This window comes from Salvelinus alpinus, chromosome 32, assembly GCF_045679555.1.
Source record: "Salvelinus alpinus chromosome 32, SLU_Salpinus.1, whole genome shotgun sequence".
NCBI lineage: Eukaryota > Metazoa > Chordata > Actinopteri > Salmoniformes > Salmonidae > Salvelinus > Salvelinus alpinus.
In genome coordinates, this window is record NC_092117.1 from 3,051,553 (window position 1) to 3,074,024 (window position 22,472).

General features: G+C 42.0%; 1 protein-coding gene and 1 long non-coding RNA gene across 11 annotated transcripts in view; one reads left to right on the forward strand and one right to left on the reverse strand.

The window, feature by feature from the left end:
* Nucleotides 1-6,055, reverse strand: part of ablim1a (actin binding LIM protein 1a) — a 125,491-nt gene extending 119,436 nt beyond the window's left edge. For 3 of the 10 annotated variants that reach the window (XM_071379998.1, XM_071379997.1, XM_071379995.1), the window contains exon 1: nt 5,621-6,052. In XM_071379998.1, the coding sequence (XP_071236099.1) occupies nt 5,621-5,720 (100 nt within the window). In that variant the 5' untranslated portion in view covers nt 5,721-6,052. Of the gene's footprint in view, nt 1-5,620 lie in introns of all 10 variants that reach the window. The other 7 variants (XM_071379996.1, XM_071379989.1, XM_071379991.1 and 4 more) reach the window with 5 other exon arrangements.
* The window catches only part of LOC139562340 (uncharacterized), an 86,303-nt gene that overhangs the window by 51,279 nt on the left and 12,552 nt on the right, over nt 1-22,472 (forward strand). The window contains exon 2 of the long non-coding RNA XR_011672343.1: nt 8,039-8,317. This is a non-coding gene — a long non-coding RNA (uncharacterized lncRNA). The remainder of the gene's footprint in view (nt 1-8,038; nt 8,318-22,472) is intronic.

Sequence of the window (22,472 nt, forward strand, 5' to 3'; positions counted from 1 at the left end):
ATCAAAGTTGGATCAGCCTGTAGTGTGGTTTTCCACTTTAATTTTGAGTGTGTCTCCAAATCCAGTCCCCCATGGGTTGATAAATAATTTTTGTGTGATTTTGTTGTCAGCACATTCAACTATGTAAAGAAAAAAGTATTTAATAAGTATATTTCATTCATTCAGATCTAGGATGTGTTATTTTAGTGTTCCCTTTATTTTTTTGAGCAGTGTATATTTATTTTTTTAATTGGGGGGGCTTGCCTGTTTTGCATATTATTTTGGCATTAATACGGATCACAAATCAGTTTTCAAACATTGTAAAAAAAAATATACAGTGGGGAGAACAAGTATTTGATACACTGACGATTTTGCAGGTTTTCCTACTTACAAAGCATGTAGAGGTCTGTAATTTTTATCATAGGTACACTTCAACTGTGAGAGAAGGAATCTAAAACAAAAATCCAGAAAATCACATTGTATGATTTTTAAGTAATTAATTGGCATTTTATTGCATGACATAAGTATTTGATACATCAGAAAAGCAGAACTTAATATTTGGTACAGAAACCTTAGTTTGCAATTACAGAGATCATACGTTTCCTGTAGTTCTTGACCAGGTTTGCACACACTGCAGCAGGGATTTTGGCCCACTCCTCCATACAGACCTTCTCCAGATCCTTCAGGTTTCGGGGCTGTCGCTGGGCAATACGGACTTTCGGCTCCCTCCAAAGATTTTCTATTGGGTTCAGGTCTGGAGACTGGCTAGGCCACTCCAGGACCTTGAGATGCTTCTTACGGAGCCACTCCTTAGTTGCCCTGGCTGTGTGTTTCGGGTCGTTGTCATGCTGGAAGACCCAGCCACGACCCATCTTCAATGCTCTTACTGAGGGAAGGAGGTTGTTGGTCAAGATCTCGCGATACATGGCCCCATCCATCCTCTCCTCAATACGGTGCAGTCGTCCTGTCCCCTTTGCAGAAAAGCATCCCCAAAGAATGATGTTTCCACCTCCATGCTTCACGGTTGGGATGGTGTTCTTGGGGTTGTACTCATCCTTCTTCTTCCTCCAAACACGGCGAGTGGAGTTTAGACCAAAAAGCTCTATTTTTGTCTCATCAGACCACATGACCTTCTCCCATTCCTCCTCTGGATCATCCAGATGGTCATTGGCAAACTTCAGACGGGCCTGGACATGCGCTGGCTTGAGCAGGGGGACCTTGCTTGCGCTGCAGGATTTTAATCCATGACGGCGTAGTGTGTTACTAATGGTTTTCTTTGAGACTGTGGTCCCAGCTCTCTTCAGGTCATTGACCAGGTCCTGCCGTGTAGTTCTGGGCTGATCCCTCACATTCCTCATGATCATTGATGCCCCACGAGGTGAGATCTTGCATGGAGCCCCAGACCGAGGGTGATTGACCGTCATCTTGAACTTCTTCCATTTTCTAATAATTGTGCCAACAGTTGTTGCCTTCTCACCAAGCTGCTTGCCTATTGTCCTGTAGCCCATCCCAGCCTTGTACAGGTCTACAATTTTATCCCTGATGTCCTTACACAGCTCTCTGGTCTTGGCCATTGTGGAGAGGTTGGAATCTGTTTGATTGTGTGTGGACAGGTGTCTTTTATACAGGTAACGAGTTCAAACAGGTGCAGTTAATACAGGTAATGAGTGGAGAACAGGAGGGCTTCTTAAAGAAAAACTAACAGGTCTGTGAGAGCCGGAATTCTTACTGGTTGGTAGGTGATCAAATACTTATGTCATGCAATAAAATGCAAATTAATTATTTAAAAATCATACAATGTGATTTTCTGGATTTTTGTTTTAGATTCCGTCTCTCACAGTTGAAGTGTACCTATGATAAAAATTACAGACCTCTACATGCTTTGTAAGTAGGAAAACCTGCAAAATCGGCAGTGTATCAAATACTTGTTCTCCCCACTGTATACACTACCGTTCAAAAGTTTGGGGTCACTTAGAAATGTCCTTGTTTTTGAAAGAAAAGAAGAATGTTTGTCCAATAAAATAACATCAAATTGATCAGAAATACAGTGTTGTAAATTACAATTGTAGCTGGAAATGGCAGATTTTTCCCGGAATATCTATATAGGCGTACAGAGGCTCATTATCAGCAACCATCACTCCTGTGTTCCAATGGCATGTTGTGTTAGCTAATCCAAGTTTATCATTGTAAAAGGATAATTGATCATTAGAAAACCCTTTTTGCAATTATGTTAGCACAGCTGAAAACTGTTGTCCTGATTAAAGAAGCAATAAAACTGGCCTTCTTTAGACTAGCTGAGTATCTGGAGCATCAGCATTTGTCGGTTCGATTACAGGCTCAAAATGGCCAGAAACAAAGGAATTTCTTCTGAAACTCGTCAGTCTATTCTTGTTCTGAGACATGAAGGCTACTCCATGCAAGAAATTGCCAAGAAACTGAAGATCTCATACAATGCTGTGTACTACTCCATTCACAGAACAGCGCAAACTGGCTCTAAGCAGAATAGAAAGAGGAGTGGAAGGCCCTGGTGCACAACTGAGCAAGAGGACAAGTACATTAGAGTGTCTAGTTTGAGAAACAGACGCCTCACAAGTCCTCACCTGACAGCTTCATTAAATAGTACCCGCAAAACACCAGTCTCAACGTCAACAGTGAAGAGGCGACTCCGGGATGCCAAGATTTACATGATAAAATCGCCATTGGGTGCATGTAATCTTCCGTTAGTAGTGTTTTAAGAAATCCAGCGCTTCCCTCCAGCACAGTGCTAAATTCTGCCTGTTGGTTGAAATGGGACCATGATGTATTTAGCTGTTGTATAAACAAAGGTTTAAACAATCAGGGAAACCTTTGCATGTCGTCATAACCATTGTTGCGCCATCCTATATTTTGGGGGGGAGTTGAATTGACAAAGTTATGGATCTATAATCTATGGATCGCCTCATCTAGCTTTGTAAAGTCTCAATTTAATATGATTTATAAAGCCTTTACTAAGCAGTGCTTATGTCACCCTTTAAAAAACACTGGTTTATGTCATAAGTTACAGTGGGTTATGTCACATTTGACATTGCCTGTTATGTCACATGGTTATGCTACATTTATGAATCCTTTATAGAGCATGGCATACGGTTAGAGATTATGTGTGACCCATTTATGTCTTGCTTATGAAGCCTTTATGAATGGTTTATGAAGCCATCATAAGTTACACTTTGTTTAAAGCGGGACTGTATAAACAGTAAAGCCCAATATTAGTCGACCATATCTTTCCGTTATTGTGATCTAAACTACTCAAGTTATAATATGCTCTAAATGTGCAATTTAGCAGAAGCTTTCATCCAAACACTGAGTGCATACATTTTCATTATGTATGTGATCCCTGAGGAAATTGAACGCACAACCTTGGTGATGCTATGCTTTTACCAACTTGGGCACACAGGACCACATTGATCCAAGTCACATTTACATTGATTTCAACAACTTGATTCCAAATAAAACACATTTGCTGCCTCTACTTCTTCAAGACCATGAGCACCACACACACACACACACACACACACACACACACACACACACACACACACACACACACACACACACACACACACACACACACACACACACACACACACACACACACACACACACACACACACACACACACACACACACACACACACGTAGTCTATATCCCCTAATCCTGTGGCTCAGACTATGTAGAGAGTCCTGGATTGGTCTTGTAATCTTGAAGCCATCTTATGTTGGAGGGAAATTTGTTTTCGCTAAGATTCCCAAAAAATGATTTATAATAAAAGGATTTGCGTGAGAATTCGTGAATTAAAGACGATACCTTCCGTCTCCTTGATTAAGGACTGGATTTTCCACCCTATGCCAAATTTAGAGAGTCTACCAATTCTCCTGGTGAGAGGTTATATGTGGGATGAACAGGCAGAGAAAGTTAACTGTTTTCATACCAATATGCATTGGGAAAAACCTACAGAGAAATAAACATGCTCATAGGGAATGTTGATAAACAATGATTGAATATAAGATAAACCGTAAGCTTTTTGGTCTGTAAGGTGAACATATTTATTGAGGCGCTACTGCTACCTGAACAAACTGAACACCGTCACTGCAGGCTTTAATGCTCAAATCAGTTTAGATTTTTAAATCCGTTTTGGAATACTGACTGTCCAAACAGCAATTTACAAATGACCAAATCAGATTTGTGTTTATTCAGATAGCGGTCATTTCCTGACATGGCTACGCTAGTTGTCATAGTAACGATGGGTGTGTACGCAGTGGTGTAGGCTGATTGGTTCTCGTGCTTCCTATTACTTATAATTTATGTAGCAAGCTAAAGTGACAACGATGCCTGTCATGGACATTTCCCAGTTACTTTGAATGTTCAAGTGTAAGAACAATTTTAAAGCCTCAAAGGATAAGATGATCCAACTTTCAAAACAAGTCCTTTTCAGCTAGCCACCAGAGTCAACTAGCTAGCTAGCTGTTTAAGCTTTCTAGCACATTCACTAATTTGTTTGTAAACAATGAACAAGCTAGTTAGCTACCACATGTTCTTGTCAAACTGTCAACAGAGTAGCTAGCAAGGAACAAGATATGACAAATAAAAGTCTAAAAACCACTTGAGGGCAAATAAATCAGATTTGACTGTTCAGACACAAGTCTATATGGTCAGCAATCAGATTTGTATATGATTTCAAACCACCTACGAAGGTGGTTTGAAATGTGGCTTGTAATATCCGATTCTATGTGCAATTTTCGCTGTTCAGACTGCAGTGTGAACAAGACTTTAAGGTCACAAACACCACTTTCATATAAACCAATATCTTATTTTTTTTACTAACATCTCTCTTACAGGAATATACTGTCCACAAAACAGAAACTGTACAATACACATTGCAAGCATATACTGTACCTTACACTACCCACTCTAAAGCTTTTGAAAATCATGATACAAGCGAGGATGATGACAGAGCAGAAACAGACTCGAGAGGAGAACTAGGGCTTGGCCTCTATTTCTAATGAAATGCATTGCTCCTTTGTCACAGCATTTCCACCGACACAGGAGGATTGCCATAGCTCTAGGCTGAGCCTTACCATGCTACTACTGACATCAATGTTTTATTCATCTGTCTATTTTTCACCCACAAATCTAGCCTACATCACTTCCTCATCCATCCGATGTACTGTACAGTAAAGAGTCCAATAAAATGAATGCAAAAGCATATAGCATGATAAAGAATAAGGCGGAGGACACGCGCACACACGCATGCACACACACACACACGGGCTGATGACAGAGGCTGGGTCTGTTAGAGGATAGGCTGGTGTGTTCTGCTGCAGTGGGGCACAGCCCTGCTCCTCTATTCATGTGTCTATCTTTGGGTGCAGCTAACTACATGTAAACACCCTTGCTCCCACCGCACACACCGACACAAATAAATACACACTTCAAGACACACTCGCACAAACACACCATGATTAGACAGAAAATACGGTATCCCTTTGTCTTCCTAGACATCTGGACCACTGAGAGAAATGAATCTCATACATCCTCAGTCACTGGCCTGTTCCTTCCAACCCTCCTCCACGCTGTACAGGACAAACCCCCCCTCTCTCTTACCGTCCAGTCCGAAGCAGGAGCCGATTTTCTGGGCGTAGTTGCAGAGCCCACCATCATAGGGAGGCTGCTTGTGCTGCTGCACCGTACTCCTCTCTCCCATCTCTTCTACACACTCACACACACACGGTCCCGTCCCGGCACTGTTTCACTTCTTCCTTCCCCTTCTCCTCAATAATGCAGTCTTTTGCACGGACACACACACACACAGAGGCGCACACACACCAAGAGTCACACACAAGGCCAAATGCACGCGCACACACACACACACACACATGCAGACAGAAAAGTGCTGAGGCGGCGGGTCTTCATGCTGCTGAGTGTGAGCAGAAAGCCCTGTCCTGTTGTCAGACTAAGGAGAAGCCAGGGGATTAGGTTACTGCTGTGGTGCGACGCGTTCCCATTCAAAACCGACTCTGAGTCAGACAGATTCTGCTGCAGTGCAACAGGTAGGGAGAGCTTGCTGGTCCTTCCCAGAGGAAGGGTGGGGCTTTGGACAGGAGGAAGAGGAGTGCAGGACTGTGGCTTTAAGGATGGGAAGGGAGACAAGAAGACATCCCTGACTATTCTATTGCCTACCAGGGAAACATCTCCATAGGCTTATAGCCGCGGGAAGTCGGGGTGTTGTGGGTTCTGCAGCAAAACCTGAAAGATATTTATAAAAAACTATTTTATACTGTATATAAACTCGGCAAAAAAAGAAACTTCCTCTCACTGTCAACTGTGTTAATTTCAGCAAACTTAACATAAATATTTCTATGAACATAACAAGTTTAAACAACTGAGACATAAACTGAACAAGTACCACAGACATGTGACTAACAGAAATGTAATAATGTGTCCCTGAACAAAGGGTTGGGTCAAACGAGACACACATAAAGACACAGATACAGACAGAGTCAGACTCACAGCCAATTACTCCCAGGGTTTCTCTGGAATAGCTGACTCTGTATTGAAGGAGCTATTTGATCACCACATCCCTGATGTGTCTGGCTGCCTACAGGCTGTAATGTCCTGTTATTGGAGTTCGATGCAGCTTAGAGCTCTCAAGTTAGTCTTCAGTGGTATGCAGATGTGATTAGCATCGCTTAAAGCCTGTTCAGTGTTCAACCAGCCAATCGTTATCAGTGAACTTAATTATGTGAGAAATGAAATAACAGAAATATAGTTGTTGCATAAGTATTGAGCTCCTGTAGTCAGAACATGCTAGATACACCTTTGACATCGATTACAGCTGTGAGTTTTCTTTATGTCTATAAGAGCTTTGCACACCTGGATTTACCATTATTCTTCAACCTCTGTCAAGATGTTGGGGATCATGGCAAGACAGACATTTTCAAGTCTTGCCATAGATTTTCAAGCAAATTTAAGTCAAAACTGTAACTTGGCCACTCACTGATTTGTTATTGTTACCAATCTAACAATCACTGCCCTTCTTTATGAGGCTTTCAAAAAGTTCCCTTTTCTTTGTAGTTTAGTCTGTGCTTCAAATTCAATACTTGACTGAGGGACCTTACAGATGTTGTATATATGGGAGACAAAGGAAGGGTTAGTCATTAAAAAAAAGTAATGTCAACATGCATAGTGAGTCTATGTAATTTGTGTTTTGTTAAGACAAATTTTACTCCTGAACTAATTTAGGTTTGCCTTAACAAAGGGGCTGAATACTTATGCAATGATTATATTTAGTTAAGTATTTTGTGTAGATTATTGACAAATGACAATTAAATACATTTTTATCCCATTTTGCAACACAAGAAATTGTGAAGAACTCCAAGGGGTCTGAATACTTTAGCAAGGGGCTTTACATACAGTGCCTTGGGAAAGTAGTCAGACCCCTTGACTTTTTCCATTTTTTGTTACGTTACAGCCTTAAATCTAAAATGGATGAAATACATTTAAAAATCCTCAGCAAACTACTGGGGGGGGGGGGGGGGGCGAGAACTAGTGGGGATTAACAACTCACGTCCTGTTGTAAATCAAGAGGAGAAAATTCAGGTCTCCCTCTTCAAATTCACCAAAGGAATGTGCTTTGTCTCAACATACCTTTTTCCTGCTGAAACTCTAACACGTTCAAAAGCAACTACTGGAACAATATTTCTAAACTAGAACGTGGGGAATGATCAGAGGTGATCTATAGAAAACGAATGGAATTTTGTTTGTTATTTTGGGATGTCATTAAAAATGTTATGAAGGAAATACTGTAACATGGAAAGTATACCCACTACATGTACAAAGTTCCATACTATGCGTTGTGCATGTAATATGGAAAATTATGAAAGTGTTTTTGTTAATATATATTATATTAGAAAGAATGAGTAGTAGGCTGTATGATGAATATAAACAAAAGAGCTGAGAATACATTGTGCCTTCCAGCACATATTAAATGCATGTTATAAATAATTTACTTCTTTGTTCCAGAATTTCTGCAATCAAGCTGACTGCAGTGATACAGTTCTACAAGGAACATGGTGTGGCTCAAAGGAAGAAGAGGTGTGGTGGTTATCTCGCCAGCAAACGGGTGCTGTCCTACGAGGACATTCAGCGAATCATCCACTATGTCAATAACTTCACACATGTCTGCACGATGCCGCTCCCAGGACGGATCCCTGGATTTAAAAGGGCAGGCATCCGGGTGCTACCGACATTTGAGACCAAGTCCTCTGTGTGGCGGAAGTAAAACTTTGATGAGTGATCATGGTAAGTGTGTTCCTAAATCTTGCAGATTTTTTATATTAACCGTTTGTCAGCTCAAGGCAGTAGACCAGCGGCAAAGACTCCAACCAAAGCCCACACGAATCAGATCCAAAGAGACTGTTTTATTGTTTATTTCACTTTTGTATATTATCTTCCCTTGCTTTGGCAATGTTAACATATGTTTCCCATGCCAATAAAGCCCCTTGAATTGAACTGTATCGGATCCAAAGAGACTGTCAGTCCTTACTGGTGACGTGTGTGTTGAGTCTCCCCCTGGGAGAAAGCTGCAACCGGTACACAACCTCCCCTACCCTCTCCAGGACACCGCAGGACCCCACCCAGTGGCTGTCCATATTGGGGCATCTGAATTTCTTTCTCAGGGGGCTGTAGACCCAGACCAGCTCCCCAGCCACAAAGTGCCTTCCCCGGGTGTGCACGCCATAGTTCCTCTTCTGCCTCACACCTGCATTCACCAGCTGCTCTCTGGCAAAGGTGTGGGCTATCTCCAGGCGATCCTCGAGTCTCTGGGCATACTCCGGCCCCGGGGGAACAGGAGGGCTATCCAGGGGGCGACCGAACACAGCTCTCTCATGGCCCTCTCTCCGCTCACAGTGGCGGCACCCGTCTGCAGTACAGGGCCAACGGGACATGGCGTCAGCGTTGGAGTGGCATGCCCCTGCCCTGTGCCCCACTGTGAAGTTGTATAACCAGCGTGCAACCTGCCCCTCTGGCTCTTTGAAAGACATGAGCCACTGGAGAGCAGAGTGGTCAGTCCTTACAGTAAAGGGAAGGCCACCCAGTTAGTACTTGAAGTGTTTGACGGAAGCCACAACAGCCAGGAGCTCCCGCCGGGTGACACCGTAGCGGCGCTCATGTTTGTTGAATGTTTTGCTGAAGTACGCCACCACTCTCTCCCCCTCTGGCCCAGCACCCCACCCATGCCCACATTGCTTGTGTCCAGGATAAAGGGCAAGGTGAGGCCGGGGGGGGGGGGGCAAGTACAGGGGCCTTGATCAGTGCATGTTTGACTGTGTTGAAGGCCTCCTCGCACTCCACTGTCCAAGTGAAGGCCTTGTCCTTTGGCGGCAGGCGGTTCAGGGGAGCAGCGACACTTGAGAAGCCCCATACAAACCTCCTGTAGTACGAGGACAGGCCCAGAAAGCTCTTCAGCTGACGCTGGTTGGTGGGGGTGGGCTAGTCTCGGACAGCCCCCACTTTGTCCTCCATGGTTCTGATACCTGCCCAAGAACACCTCTCTCCTCATGAAGTGGCAATTCTATACATATTAGTTCAGAACCTAGCTATGAACCTCAGCTATCACAGCCAGTTGTATCAATTTAAAAACAGGCGACTACATTAAAAAAGCCTGTGGATTGAGTAGAATATATTACTTTGTGTGGGGAAACTCGATTTAAGCTTAATTTAACCATCAGTATTTTTTTACTCTCATGCTGGGTTAACCTAGCATCTGGGTATTTTTAAAGGTAATACTTAGGTTATTTTCAGGGGCATGGCTTATGGCATGGCATTTTACACATTCTCCTATAATATTACAATTACTTGTTACATATTATAAGAAGATACAATATGGTGGTGTATCACAACAATGGGATTTACATAGACTCATATTACTAGGCTCCCGAGTGGCGCAGCGTTCTAAGGCACTGCATCTCAGTGCAAGAGGCGTCACTACAGTCCCTGGTTTGAATTCAGGCTATCACATCCGTGATTGGGAGTCTCATTTGGGCGTTGCACAATTGGCCCGGCGCCGTCCATGTTTGGCCGGGGTAGGCCTTCATTGTAAATAAGAATTTGTTCTTAACTGACTTGCCTAGTTAAATAAATAACTCATACACTTCTGAGTTTTTCGATGTATAGACATTCGGGATTTCCAAAAGGACAGTCTAATGGCCCTCCATGGGGGTTGCATGCTTTTCCATATACATTTGTATATTGTCCAGGAGCCCCCGGCACAGGATTTACCACCACAGGTGGGTCATAAACCCCCCTTCCCACAGCCATTTGTTTTACTGTGGTCTTTATCAGGAGAGATTTTAAGAATGGTAAGACACAACAAAAAAACGATTCCCATGACCACCAGTGCAACACCTATCATTTTTTTAAACATTGCTCCCCATTTTCTCAAAGTTAAGTCCAGCCCAAGCGTGGGTATCAAATCCAGCATTGTCCTTTACTTCTTGTCGTAATCCTTTCAGTTTGGTCATAGCGTCCGTAAATGATCCATCTGGGGCCGTGTTGTTGGGAACGAAGGTGCAACATTCTTCTCCGAACATTATGCAAACTCCACCTTTCTCAGCTGAGCGCCAATTCCAAACCTGCCTGTTCAGCCATGTCATTTTGATAGTGGCCTGAACCTGTTCTCCCAAAGCTGTGAATGCAGAGTCTGTATAGTTAATGAATTTTTGCTGGTTATAGTAAATGTAATTTATCCATTCTTGGTTCTTTTTTGGTGATAGCCAAAAGAATATTAATTCAAATCCCAATTTTACCTCATCTCTTGCTTTGTATTCATTAGGAATTCCTCTAGGCTGTCCTATTGCATCTAAATATACTTTTGGATCAGATTCATAGGCTGTTTTTACTCAATGTTGTACAGCCTGCTCTTGTTGAGGTTTTATAATGGTCACCCATTGTATTGCTCTAACCAGAGCACATAGTCCAGCCCATTTCTTTGGTAAGACTTTTGAGTTTGTTCTTTCCACACATCTAGAAACTGTCTGCTATACCTCTGTTTTGGGTTTTTCAACATTGATAGGGACGGTGCTACTTTAGTTGTATTTCCGCATCGTCCACTTAAAAGCAAAATCATTCCTTTTTCATAAAATGTGCGAACTCCTGCAGTTTCTAGTACCCAAATTGTTTTGCATTCTACCGTAGTATTCCCTACATCTACTCCACTATCTTCATGACTAAAGAAGCATTCATATTTTCCTTTCACCACAGTATGTCTTTCATTCTGGGGTCCATCTAATTCTGTTCTTATGTCATACGCCGGCACATTCACTTTCTCCCAAAATGGTTTTGTTCAGTGCAATCCTCCCTTTAGTGCTTCCTCAATGCTATCCTGCATTGTATATTACACAGGGAAGTTATACCCTTAATACAGCTGTAATTTTTCCATTTTACACAATCCTCAAACGTTGCAGGTTCAGGTGCTATTAATAGATCTGTCATGGTGGATTTACTACACAGTATACAATTATCCATTCTCTGTTTTGGGGCCGTATATTGAGCCCACTTATACCAGCCATTTTCTGTTGCTTTCCTCAATTTTTGGTCAGTGTTTAGATTCTGAGGTAGTTTCTGCTTAATGTCTACCCCATTTGGTTCCCAGTGTCCAGATTTTCTGCAACACGTCACTTTCTTGTGGTTTTACTGTTGTCGTAGTCAGTGTAGTAGTGCTAGAGGGAGGTGCTTGGGTTGTCATTGTCGAATTTACTGATGTTGTACCTCTTCTTGGTCTTGTTAAAGTCTCTAGGGCGGGGTCAATCTGGATAACCGTTACACTATTTCTTGGCCCTTTTTTATCGTTAATTATTCTTATCATGTATTCCTTACCTACCTTTTGGTCAAATCTTTTCATAGTAATTTGCCAATCAGTTTCCTTTGTTTACTTTTAGGTCACATCCCTTTGAATCCCAGATGGCTTCTCTCATCGTTGGATGATGAGTCCATCCACAGATTGCTATTTCGGGCAAAGTTTGACTTCACCTGATTGAGAAGGATTTTCGGATTTCTGCTCCTGTCATTATTTGGCCTGTGGGAAAAAAACACTAATCCTATTCTTTTTCAACGGATAATTAGAAAAAACTTGTTTTCTTATCCTACTTTTGGCGTACTGTATGATTGTAGGTGTATCTGTTACCATTTTTCCTAGGTTTGCCACTGTTGCTGTCGAGGCCATTCCACCACTTTTCAGTTGTTCTGGTTTCCACTTTCTATTGGGGAGACCAGGTGAGGGCCGAGAAGTCGATGGTAGGGAAGTCTCCTCCCCCTTCTCCTGTCATTGTTTCTCCGTCCCCTTGGACAGCGCCTCCGTCAGAGGTGTCTGCCAGAGTAGGTATGTCATCAGGAGTAACAGGCATGTCACTCCTCCCCATCTCTTGACTCCCTGAATCTTCAGGAGAGAGTGTCTGTTGGCTACTGGGAGTTGCGCTTTGGTCCTCTTCTCCGTCTGTTTCCTCCAGGCTCCTGCCTGGTGTATCAGCATCCTCTCCTCCCTTTCCTTCCGGGCTCCTGCTTATTGTATCAGTATCCTCTCCTTCCACATGGCTCGATGGTCGCTCACCGGTCCCCTTGGAAACTCTGGTGCAGTGGTTTAGATGGTACCACATGGTGCTCCCCTCTCCCTGCACGGCTATTGGTGTGGCTGAGACCACCTTGTAGGGTATCTTTCGCCTCGGTCCCTGGTTCCACAGCCCTCGGTTGGTTCCCTTCTGGCGCTGGAACACTGCTTTTTTCCTGTTAAAAAATAACCTCATGTATAGTGGTTAGTTGCATGATGTATTCTCTTAACTCCATTTCTAGCTGTTCTAATGGAGGTCCACCATATGGTCCCCTTAGTACAGGTGCAGGCATGGGTCGACCCGTAAGCATTTCATGCAGTGTTAAATGCATTGTTCTGTTAGTTTCCGTGCGATAATGCATTAGTGCTAATGAGAGTGCATCTCTCATACTACTAACACATGAGTAAGTTGCTCCAACCCAATTCAGTCTTGTGGTTGCACATATCTTGTTAACTTTTGCTTTTATTGTACCGTTCGCCCTTTCCACCAATCCTTGCAATTTGCCAATGGTACACACACCCCAGCCTTTGCTTAGTTCTAAGCTGCTGAATTACTTGTTTTAACGTTTTTTGTATAGACGCTGAACCATTGTCTGAGCTTATTTTTGTTGGAATCCCAAATCTTGGCATTACTTCTCTTGTTAGAAATGTCATCTTTTTCATTTCATTTTCATTTTTTTCATCATTGGTCCCAGATCTTTTGCATCATAGTTTATTGATGACCAATTTTCTGAGGTTCACCACCTGGTATTGGGAACCATTTTTTTTTATTTTTATATCTGAACCTAAAGCATCCTGTGCTTCCATTGCTCCTCCTTATGTTCCTGTAATTAGATACTGTGACTCAATTGGGGCTGGTTTACCAAACGCCAACATCAACCACAGTTGTTCTATCATAGGATCCTGATATGGGTCATATTGTAACGTACAATGGGATTCTAACTTTGGTTTTCTTGCTTGTGGAACCTGAGCCTTAATTAACTTCCCCCATTTATCCATCACCTGTTTTACTGATTTACTATGTTCTCTATCCAGTACACATTGGCTGTTTGTTCCCTATTTATCAACATTTTGTGTACATGTGCCTACTTGCTCTATTAGTACCCCGTCCGGGGTACATTTAATTTGTATACCCATCTTACACAGAGCACCTCTACCTAATATATTTACTGGAGTGTGTTCTGATACTAATATTGGTATGTGAGTAGAACCACAACCCGCTGCTAGATTTACTGGAGCTGCCACAGGTATTAGCTGCGTTGGTCCCGAGAATCCTACTGTTTTGGCATATTTGCCTGACATGGGGAGGTGAGAGGCAAAATTTGGACTTAACACATGAGTAAGTTGCTCCAGTATCTACCAGCATTGGTGTGCCTCTGTTATTTATCTGAACCTGCAGCATTGGTACTTTATCAACCTGTACTGTTGTTGTTACCAGCTGACCCTCCCCTTCAAGATTCTCTGGGCACGCCCAGTATCCTTGATTTGGTCCTCCTCAGGGGTTCACTGGACCCTGAGGGACCTGTGCCTGAGACTGCTGCCATGGTCCTTCATTTGGGCTATTTCCTTGCCAATGTCCCTGGGCTGTCTCCCTAGGCAATCCCGGGTTCACAGAGCAATTTCTCCTTGTGTGTCCTGGTTGATTGCATCCCCAGCATACCCCAGGTGGTCCTCTTGGACTTCTGCCTTGTGGGTATTGCTGTTGCTGCCCTTGATTTTTTGGGCCTGTTTCTATTATTTTTATTTTTCCCATTTTTGGGGTGCTGTGTGTACACATTTACCACTGGTGGGGCAGGTGGTCCCTGGCTCTGCTGCTGTTGTGGTGGTTGTATGCCTCCCTGGGCGACTGGTGCCATGGTGCCTGTTTCAGTGGCAGGTGGTGTGGTCAGTGGGGCTTGAGATCTCTTTTTGTCCTTTTTTGTCAGTTCATCCAGCTGTAATTGTGACAGCTTCCTTTGTATATCCCTTCCCTGGGCGGTCAGTCTTGTTCATCTTTTCGGTACTTCTGTACTGCATGTATGACGTGGTCACAGAATTCCTTGTGTGACTTTGATGTCAGTCCCACAACATCCTCTAGTCTGCTCTTGACTGGCATTGACATTGCATCCACCAGGGATGTTCGAAACAGCACAGTCATTAGTGGATCCCCTTCTGCGTCTCTCTGTTTCTTGTCGCCATCTCTTCAGTTGTTCATGTAATTAGCTCGCTGGGTTTTCTTTATCCACCAGTGGCTCCCCTTCAGTGTTTTCGGGTCTATCTTGGCCGGCTATTCCTCCTTAGAGTCCTCCATACCATGGGCCGGTAGGTGTCAAATGTCATTCCATCCCGTCACTGTTCCTACACCCTGTCCCAAGCCACTCACACTCAACACGCTCTCCATTTAGGCTGTCCCCACCACTCTAGCAGGCAGTGCCTTCAGGTGTACTGCCAGTATTTTCCCCATGGTTTGTTCTTCAAATGCTCTGATCCATTTTCCTGCTCCCTCATGCATGTTTGGCAGTCGACACCAGGCCCTCCAGGTCCTGGGATCCCTATGGCACTTAGTGTCCCTGTGTTCCCTTTTTCAGGATTGGGCACTGTGCCTTGGATTTGTTTGGTTTTCTCAGTGTTTGCCTAGTCCCACGCCTTGGTTCTGGGTTTTTTCTAGATGGTTCTGTAGCGCTGCACTTTATTCCTCCACCATAGAACCCTTCTCTGTTCTTTCTCCCTGTTTTTCCAGCGTTTTTCCAGAGTTTTATATTCTTCCTCGTGTATTGAGCTTCTCAATTCCCTCAATTCCTCTTCTTCCTGTTCACTATCCTCCTCCCATTCCTCATCCTGATGATAATAGTCCCTTTCCTGATTCTCCAATCTTTACATTATTTCCCTCAGGCCTCCATAGCAATCCATTTCCAAACCATGCCTTTCCCTTTCTCTCTCCACCGTTAGTGTGAACATCTGGGGTACTCCACTATTCTCATTCATTTGTATTTCCCCTTTTATTTCCACCATTTCTGTTACTTGGGGATATTGCCCTCCTTCCTTGTAGGGTGGAGGAGCACTCACCCAGGTGTTTTTTTCCTACCTTGTCTTTCTATTTTATTACTTCCTTGGCCATGCTTTTTCTCCAGCCCTTTCCTTCCCAAAACATTCTCAGTACTTCCCTTTCTCTCTTTTTTTCTTTATTTTTCTAATTTTCTATTTTATAACGTTTTATTACTGTATCCATCTCCTCACACACTGAGACATCAAATGTTCCCTCCTTTGAACATTTTGTTACCATCTTAGTTCTCTTTCCCATTTTTCAGAGGTTTCTTCAATTTCCTCCATACATAACGGGAATCTTTTCCCCAACATATTTACTGGTGTTCCTTCCATTTCTATCACCTGTATAATGGGCTTCCTGATGCTAGCCTTAACCTTTCTAGCTAGCGGAACCCCCCCCACATTCCACTGAAAAGGCAGCGTGCAAAATTCAAAAAATATATTTTTTAAATATTTAACTTTCACACATTAACAAGTCCAATACAGCAAATGAAAGATAAACATCTTGTGAATCCAGCCAACATGTCCGATTTTTTAAATGTTTTACAGCGAAAACACCACGTATATTTATGTTAGCTCACCACCAAAAACAAAAAAGCACAGACATTTCTTTCACAGCACAGGTAGCTTGCACAAAACCCCCAAATAGAGATAGAATTAGTCACTAACCAAGAAACAACTTCATCAGATGACAGTCTTATAACATGTTATACAATAAATCTATGTTTTGTTCGAAAAATGTGCATATTTCAGGTATAAATCATAGTTTTACATTGCAGCTACAATCATAAATAGCACCGAAGCAGCAAGAATAACTACAGAGCAACGTGAAATACCTAAATACTCATCATAAAACATTTATGAAAAATACATGGTGTACAGCAAATGAAAGATAAACATCTTGTGAATCCAGCCAATATTTCAGATTTTTTAAGTGTTTTACAGCGAAAACACAATATAGCATTATATTAGCGTACCACAATAGCCAACCACACAACCGCATTCATTCACCGCAAAGGTAGCGATCGCAAAAAAACAGCAAAAGATATTAAATTATTCACTAACCTTGACAAACTTCATCAGGTGACAGTCCTATAACATCATGTTACACAATACATATATGTTTTGTTCGAAAATGTGCATATTTAGCGGTACAAATCGTGGTTTTACAATGTGAATACGTAGCCAAACTGCACAGAATTATCCGGATATATTTCTGACACTCACCTAATCTAATCAAATAACTCATCATAAACTTTACTAAAAAAGACATGTTGTACAGCAAATGAAAGATACACTAGTAGTTCTTAATGCAATCGCCGTGTTAGAATTCTAAAAATAACTTTAGTACGACATACAGCTTACGTTATAGCGAGACAGCGCCTGCAATGAGGGCGGAAAATAGTACTAAACATTTTCCACAGAAATACGAAATAACATCATAAATGGTTCCTACTTTTGCTGAGCTTCCATCAGAATCTTGTACAAGGAGTCCTTTGTCAAGAATAAATCGTTGTTTGGTTTTAGAATGTCCTCTTCTACTGTCGAATTAGCAACCAAAGCTAGCCAAGTGGCGCGAAGTTGTCCATCTTCACCAAATGCAGAGAACGGAAAACGCCAAAACTCCCGATAAACGTTATTGAAAACTATATTGAAAAAACATACTTTACGATGATATTATCACATGTATCAAATAAAATCAAAGCCGGAGATATTAGCCGTCTATACCGAAAGCTTTTCAGAAGGCAATCCAGGGTTCCTTCCCGCGCCTTGCTGGACAAAGGAAATTTGGGGTCACGTCATTCCAAGAGCTCTTGTTCGACCTCAGATCAAGCTAGACACCCCATTCCACCTCCCACTGCCTGTTGACATCTAGTGGAAGGCGTATGAAGTGCATGTATATCCATAGATTTCAAGCAAATGAATAGGAAGGCCCTGGAACAGAGCCTCGATTTCAGATTTTTCACTTCCTGTAGGGAGTTTGCTGCAAAATGAGTTCTGTTTTACTCACAGATATAATTCAAACGGTTTTAGAAACTTGAGAGTGTTTTCTATCCAATAGTAATAATAATATAAATATTGTACGATCTAGAATAGAGTACGAGGCCGTTTAAATTCGGCACGATTTTTTCCCAATGTGAAAATAGCGCCCCCTACACACTAACAGGTTAAATGTGGTTCTGTTCTTAAGTTAGGGTGTACGACCTCTATTTCTGGATTTTTATTTCTCTTCCTGTCACTTCTTTCCCTCTAGCTTGCTAAATTCAATCCCAGAATAACAGCAAAGGACCTTGTGAAGATGCTGGTGGAAACAGGTACAAAAGTATCTATATCCACAGTAAAAACGAGTCCTATATTTGCATAACCTGAAAGGCCGCTCAGCAAGGAAGAAGCCACTGCTCCAAAACCGCCATAAAAAAGCCAGACTACGGTTTGCAACTGCACATGGGAACAAAGATCGTACTTTTTGGAGAAATGTCCTCTGGTCTGATGAAACAAAAATAGAACTGTTTGGCCATAATGACCATCGTTATGTTTGGAGGAAAAAGGGGGACGCTTGCAAGCCAAAGAACACCATCCAAACCGTGAAGCACGGGGCTGTGGCAGCATCATGTTGTGGGGGTGCTTTGCTGCAGGAGGGACTGGTGCACTTCACAAAATAGATGGCATCATGAGGGAGGAAAACTATGTGGATATATTGAAGTAACATCTCAAGACATCAGTCAGGAAGTTAAAGCTTGGTCGCAATTGAGTCTTCCAAATGGACAATGACCCAAAGCATACTTCCAAAGTTGTGGCAAAATGGCTTAAGGACAACAAAGTCAAGGTACTGGAGTGACCATCACAAAGCCCTGACCTCAATCCTATAGAAAATTTGGGGGCAGAACTGAAAAAGCATGTGCGAGCAAGGAGGCCTACAAACCTGACTCAGTTACACCAGCTCTGTCAGGAGGAATGTGCCAAAATTCACCCATCTTATTGTGGGAAGCTTGTGGAAGGCTACCCGAAATGTTTGCCTCAAGTTAAACAATTTGAAGGCAATGCTACCAAATACTAATTGAGTGTATGTAAACTTCTGATCCACTGGCAATGTGATGAAAGAAATAAAAGCTGAAAAATATCAACCTCTACACTATTATTGTCACACCCTGACCTTAGAGAGCCTTTTTATTCTCTATTTTGGTTAGGTCTGACTAGGGTGGGTACTCTAGTTTATGTATTTCTATGTTGGCCTGCTATGGTTCCCAATCAGAGGTAGCTGTCTATCGTTGTCTCTGATTGGGGATCATACTGTATTTAGGCAACCTTTTTACCACCTGTTGTGTCTGGGATCTTGTTTTTGTATTGTTGCTTTTTAGCCCTACAAAGCTGAACGTTTAGTTTGTTACTCTTTCTTGTTTTTTGTGCCGGTTATCATATATATAAAAATTATTAACCTACCCCACGCTGCATCTTGGTCCGACCATCCTTCCAACAACGATCGTTACAATTATTCTGACATTTCACATTCTTAAAATAAAGTGGTGATCCTAGCTGACCTAAGACAGGGAATTTTTACTCTGATTAAATGTCAGGAATTGTGAAACTGAGTTTAAATGTATTTGGCTAAGGTGTATGTAAACTCTGACTTCAACTGTATAAAAGCAACAGATACCATTAATAAGAAGGGGCTAGAAAGGTCTTATATGGTGAGCTACCGAGTGACTAGGAGAGGCAAGCCCCATACTTTTGTGGAGGACTTAATTCTTCCTGCTGCCTCGGATATGACCGGGACAATCCTGGGGGGAAAGGCCAAAAACTATACAGACAATGTCTTCATCAAACATTGTTTCACGACGCATCGGTGACATGGCAGGAGATGTTTTGAAACAATTACTGCTTCACATACAAGCCAGTGAATTATATGCGTTACAGCTGGATGAGTAAACAGACGAGGCGGGCCTGGCACAGCTCCTGGTATATGTCTGTTACGTTTATGGGGGGTCAATAAAGGAAGACATCCTCTTCTGCAAACCACTGGAAACCAGGACAACATGAGAGGATATTTTTAAAGTACTGGACAGCTTTATGACATCAAATGGACTTTCGTGGTCAAGATGTGTTGGTATCTGTACTGATGGTGCAAAAGCCATGACAGGGAGACATAGTGGAGTGGTAAGCAGTTGGTCCCGACGCCACTTGGGTACACTGCAGCATCCACCGAGAGGCTCTTGCTGCCAAGGGAATGCCTGACAGCTTGAAGTACATTTTGGACACTACAGTGAAAATGGTTAACTTTGTTAAAGCAAGGCCCCTGAACTCTTGTGTATTTTATGCATTATGCAATGATATAGGCAGCGACTATGTAACACTTTTACAACATACAGAAGTGCGCTGGTTATCAAGGGGCAAAGTATTGACATGTTTTTTTAAATTGAGAGACTAGCTTAAAGTTTGCTTTACTGACCAAAATGTTCACTTGTCTGACCTCTTGTATGATGATGACATTTATCACACGACTGGCCTATCTGGGTGATGTTTTTTCTCGCATGAATGATCTGAATCTAGGATTACAGGAATTCTCCGCAACTATATTCAATATGCGGGACAAAATTGAGGCTATGATTAAGAAGTTGGAGCTCTTTTCTGTCTGCATTAACAAGGACAACACACAGGTTTTTCCATCATTGTATAATTTTTTTGTGCAAATTAACTCAAGCTTACGGACAATGTCAAATATGATATAGCGAAGCACCTGAGTGAGCTGGTGTAACGATAGTCTATGTCGTCTTCCTCATCGGACGAGGAGAGGCGAGAAGGATCGGACCAATATGCAGAGTGGTTAGTTTCCATGGAAATTTAATAGACACGAAAACGATATGCGAATACAAAATAACAAATGAAACTACCGTGACAGTCCCCTGTGGCGAAACACTAACAAGGAACAAAAACCCACAAACCACACGTGAAACCTCGGCTGCCTAAGTATGATTCTCAATCAGGGACAACGATTGACAGCTACCTCTGATTGAGAATCATACCAGGCCGAACACAAAAAACCCAACATAGAAAACACACATAGACAACCCACCCCAACTCACGCCCTGACCATACTAAATACCTACAAAATAAGGGAAAATAAGGTCAGGAACGTGACAGCTGGGTGTGCAATTACACAGGTATTTTTCCTGAAACGGACGACACAAACAACTGGATTCGTTATCCCTTTCATGACCTGCCTCCAGTCCACTTACCGATATCTGAAATAGAGAGCCTCATCGAAATTGCAACAAGCGGTTCTGTGAGAATTTATTCTAATCAGAATCCACTGCCAGATTTCTGAATAGGGTTGCGCTCAGAGTTTCTTGCCTTGGCAAATTGCGCTGTTAAGACGCTGATGCCCTTTGCAACCACGTACCTCCTATGTGAGAGTTGATTCTTGACTGTGTGTGAGAAAATTATATAAGACTGAGACTCTCTCCAATACAACCCATCATTGCAGAGTTATGTGCATCCTTTCAAGCACACCTTTCTCATTAACCTGTCATGAGTTATTCACAATTGTTGATGAACAAATAAGGTTTTATATTTAAGATGGCTAAATAAAGAGCAAAATGTGTGATTATTATATTATTTTTGCCCTGGTCCTATAAGAGCTCTTTGTTCATTCCCACGAGCCGGGTTGTGACAACTCACACTCATTCTTATGTTTAATAAATGTATCGTATAGTGTGTGTGTGGCAGGCTTACAATGATGGCAACAAAAAGACATTTGAGAGTGCGCTGACCCTGGTGCTAGAGGGGTTACCCAGCTGGAGGTTGAATGTTTGAAGGGGTACAGGACTATAAAAAGTTTGGGAACCACTGGGGGAGACAAACGATTAATGATTGGAGGGAGTACAGTGGAATTATATTCATGTTTTGTTTGTAATTAAAATGTGTGGGTTGCTGATTTAAGATGTAATATCGTGAATGCTAAAGAAAAATACACTTTCTCTTCCAGGAGAATGGGGGTAGTCATTTTATCTCTCTGTGAGATATTTCCGAGACTATTGTCTTGGAAGAGCAATTAGCGAAATTCTGCACTTATATCAAGTATAAAGGTACCCGATTCGGCCATAGAGGGAGCTCCCACATTAAATAAGGCCGGTCAAATTTAGTTTGTTTTTACCCCAAATTATGAATATTTGTTAGTGTTTTTAATGCTATTTCTGATTTATTGTAAGTCGTCTATTTCATTTGGTTTTAGTAGGGTTTTCACGGGTTAGAGAATATGTATCTTAAAGGGGCACACACATGGAATTTTTATTAAACACGTGAATTATTTTGATAATAAATGTACTGAATAAACTTACTGTGAACCTAGGACACAAAATAAATGAAATGTTTCACTGTTTTTATATAATTGGTCTAATAGAGAAAGAAACACTTATTTGACGGGTTTGAATGAGCTCTGAACTCTGTCCTGACTTTCTAGTGTGGTTTGATCACCTTCACTGGAAAGCTGGAGACATTGGATGATGATTTAAAGGTCATATGTGATACTGATTTGAAGGTAATTTGTAATACTGATAATTACTGAGAAGTTTATAATTAATAGCACCACGTGAAGGATAGACCTGTCTCTAGTCTATTTTTCTATTCCTTGGGTACAATTTTTCTTTATGGAGATATTAAGGGTAATAATTCTACTTTGATTTGCTGTGTTTTTTTTACACATTACTCATGTGAGTCGTATGTCAAAATGGGGGAATTACCAGTCCTTTGAGGCTTTTGGATTGAAGTTTACACAACTTGAGTGATGTGTAGAAGTGTATCGAGTGATATATGAAGGAGTGTATTGTTGCG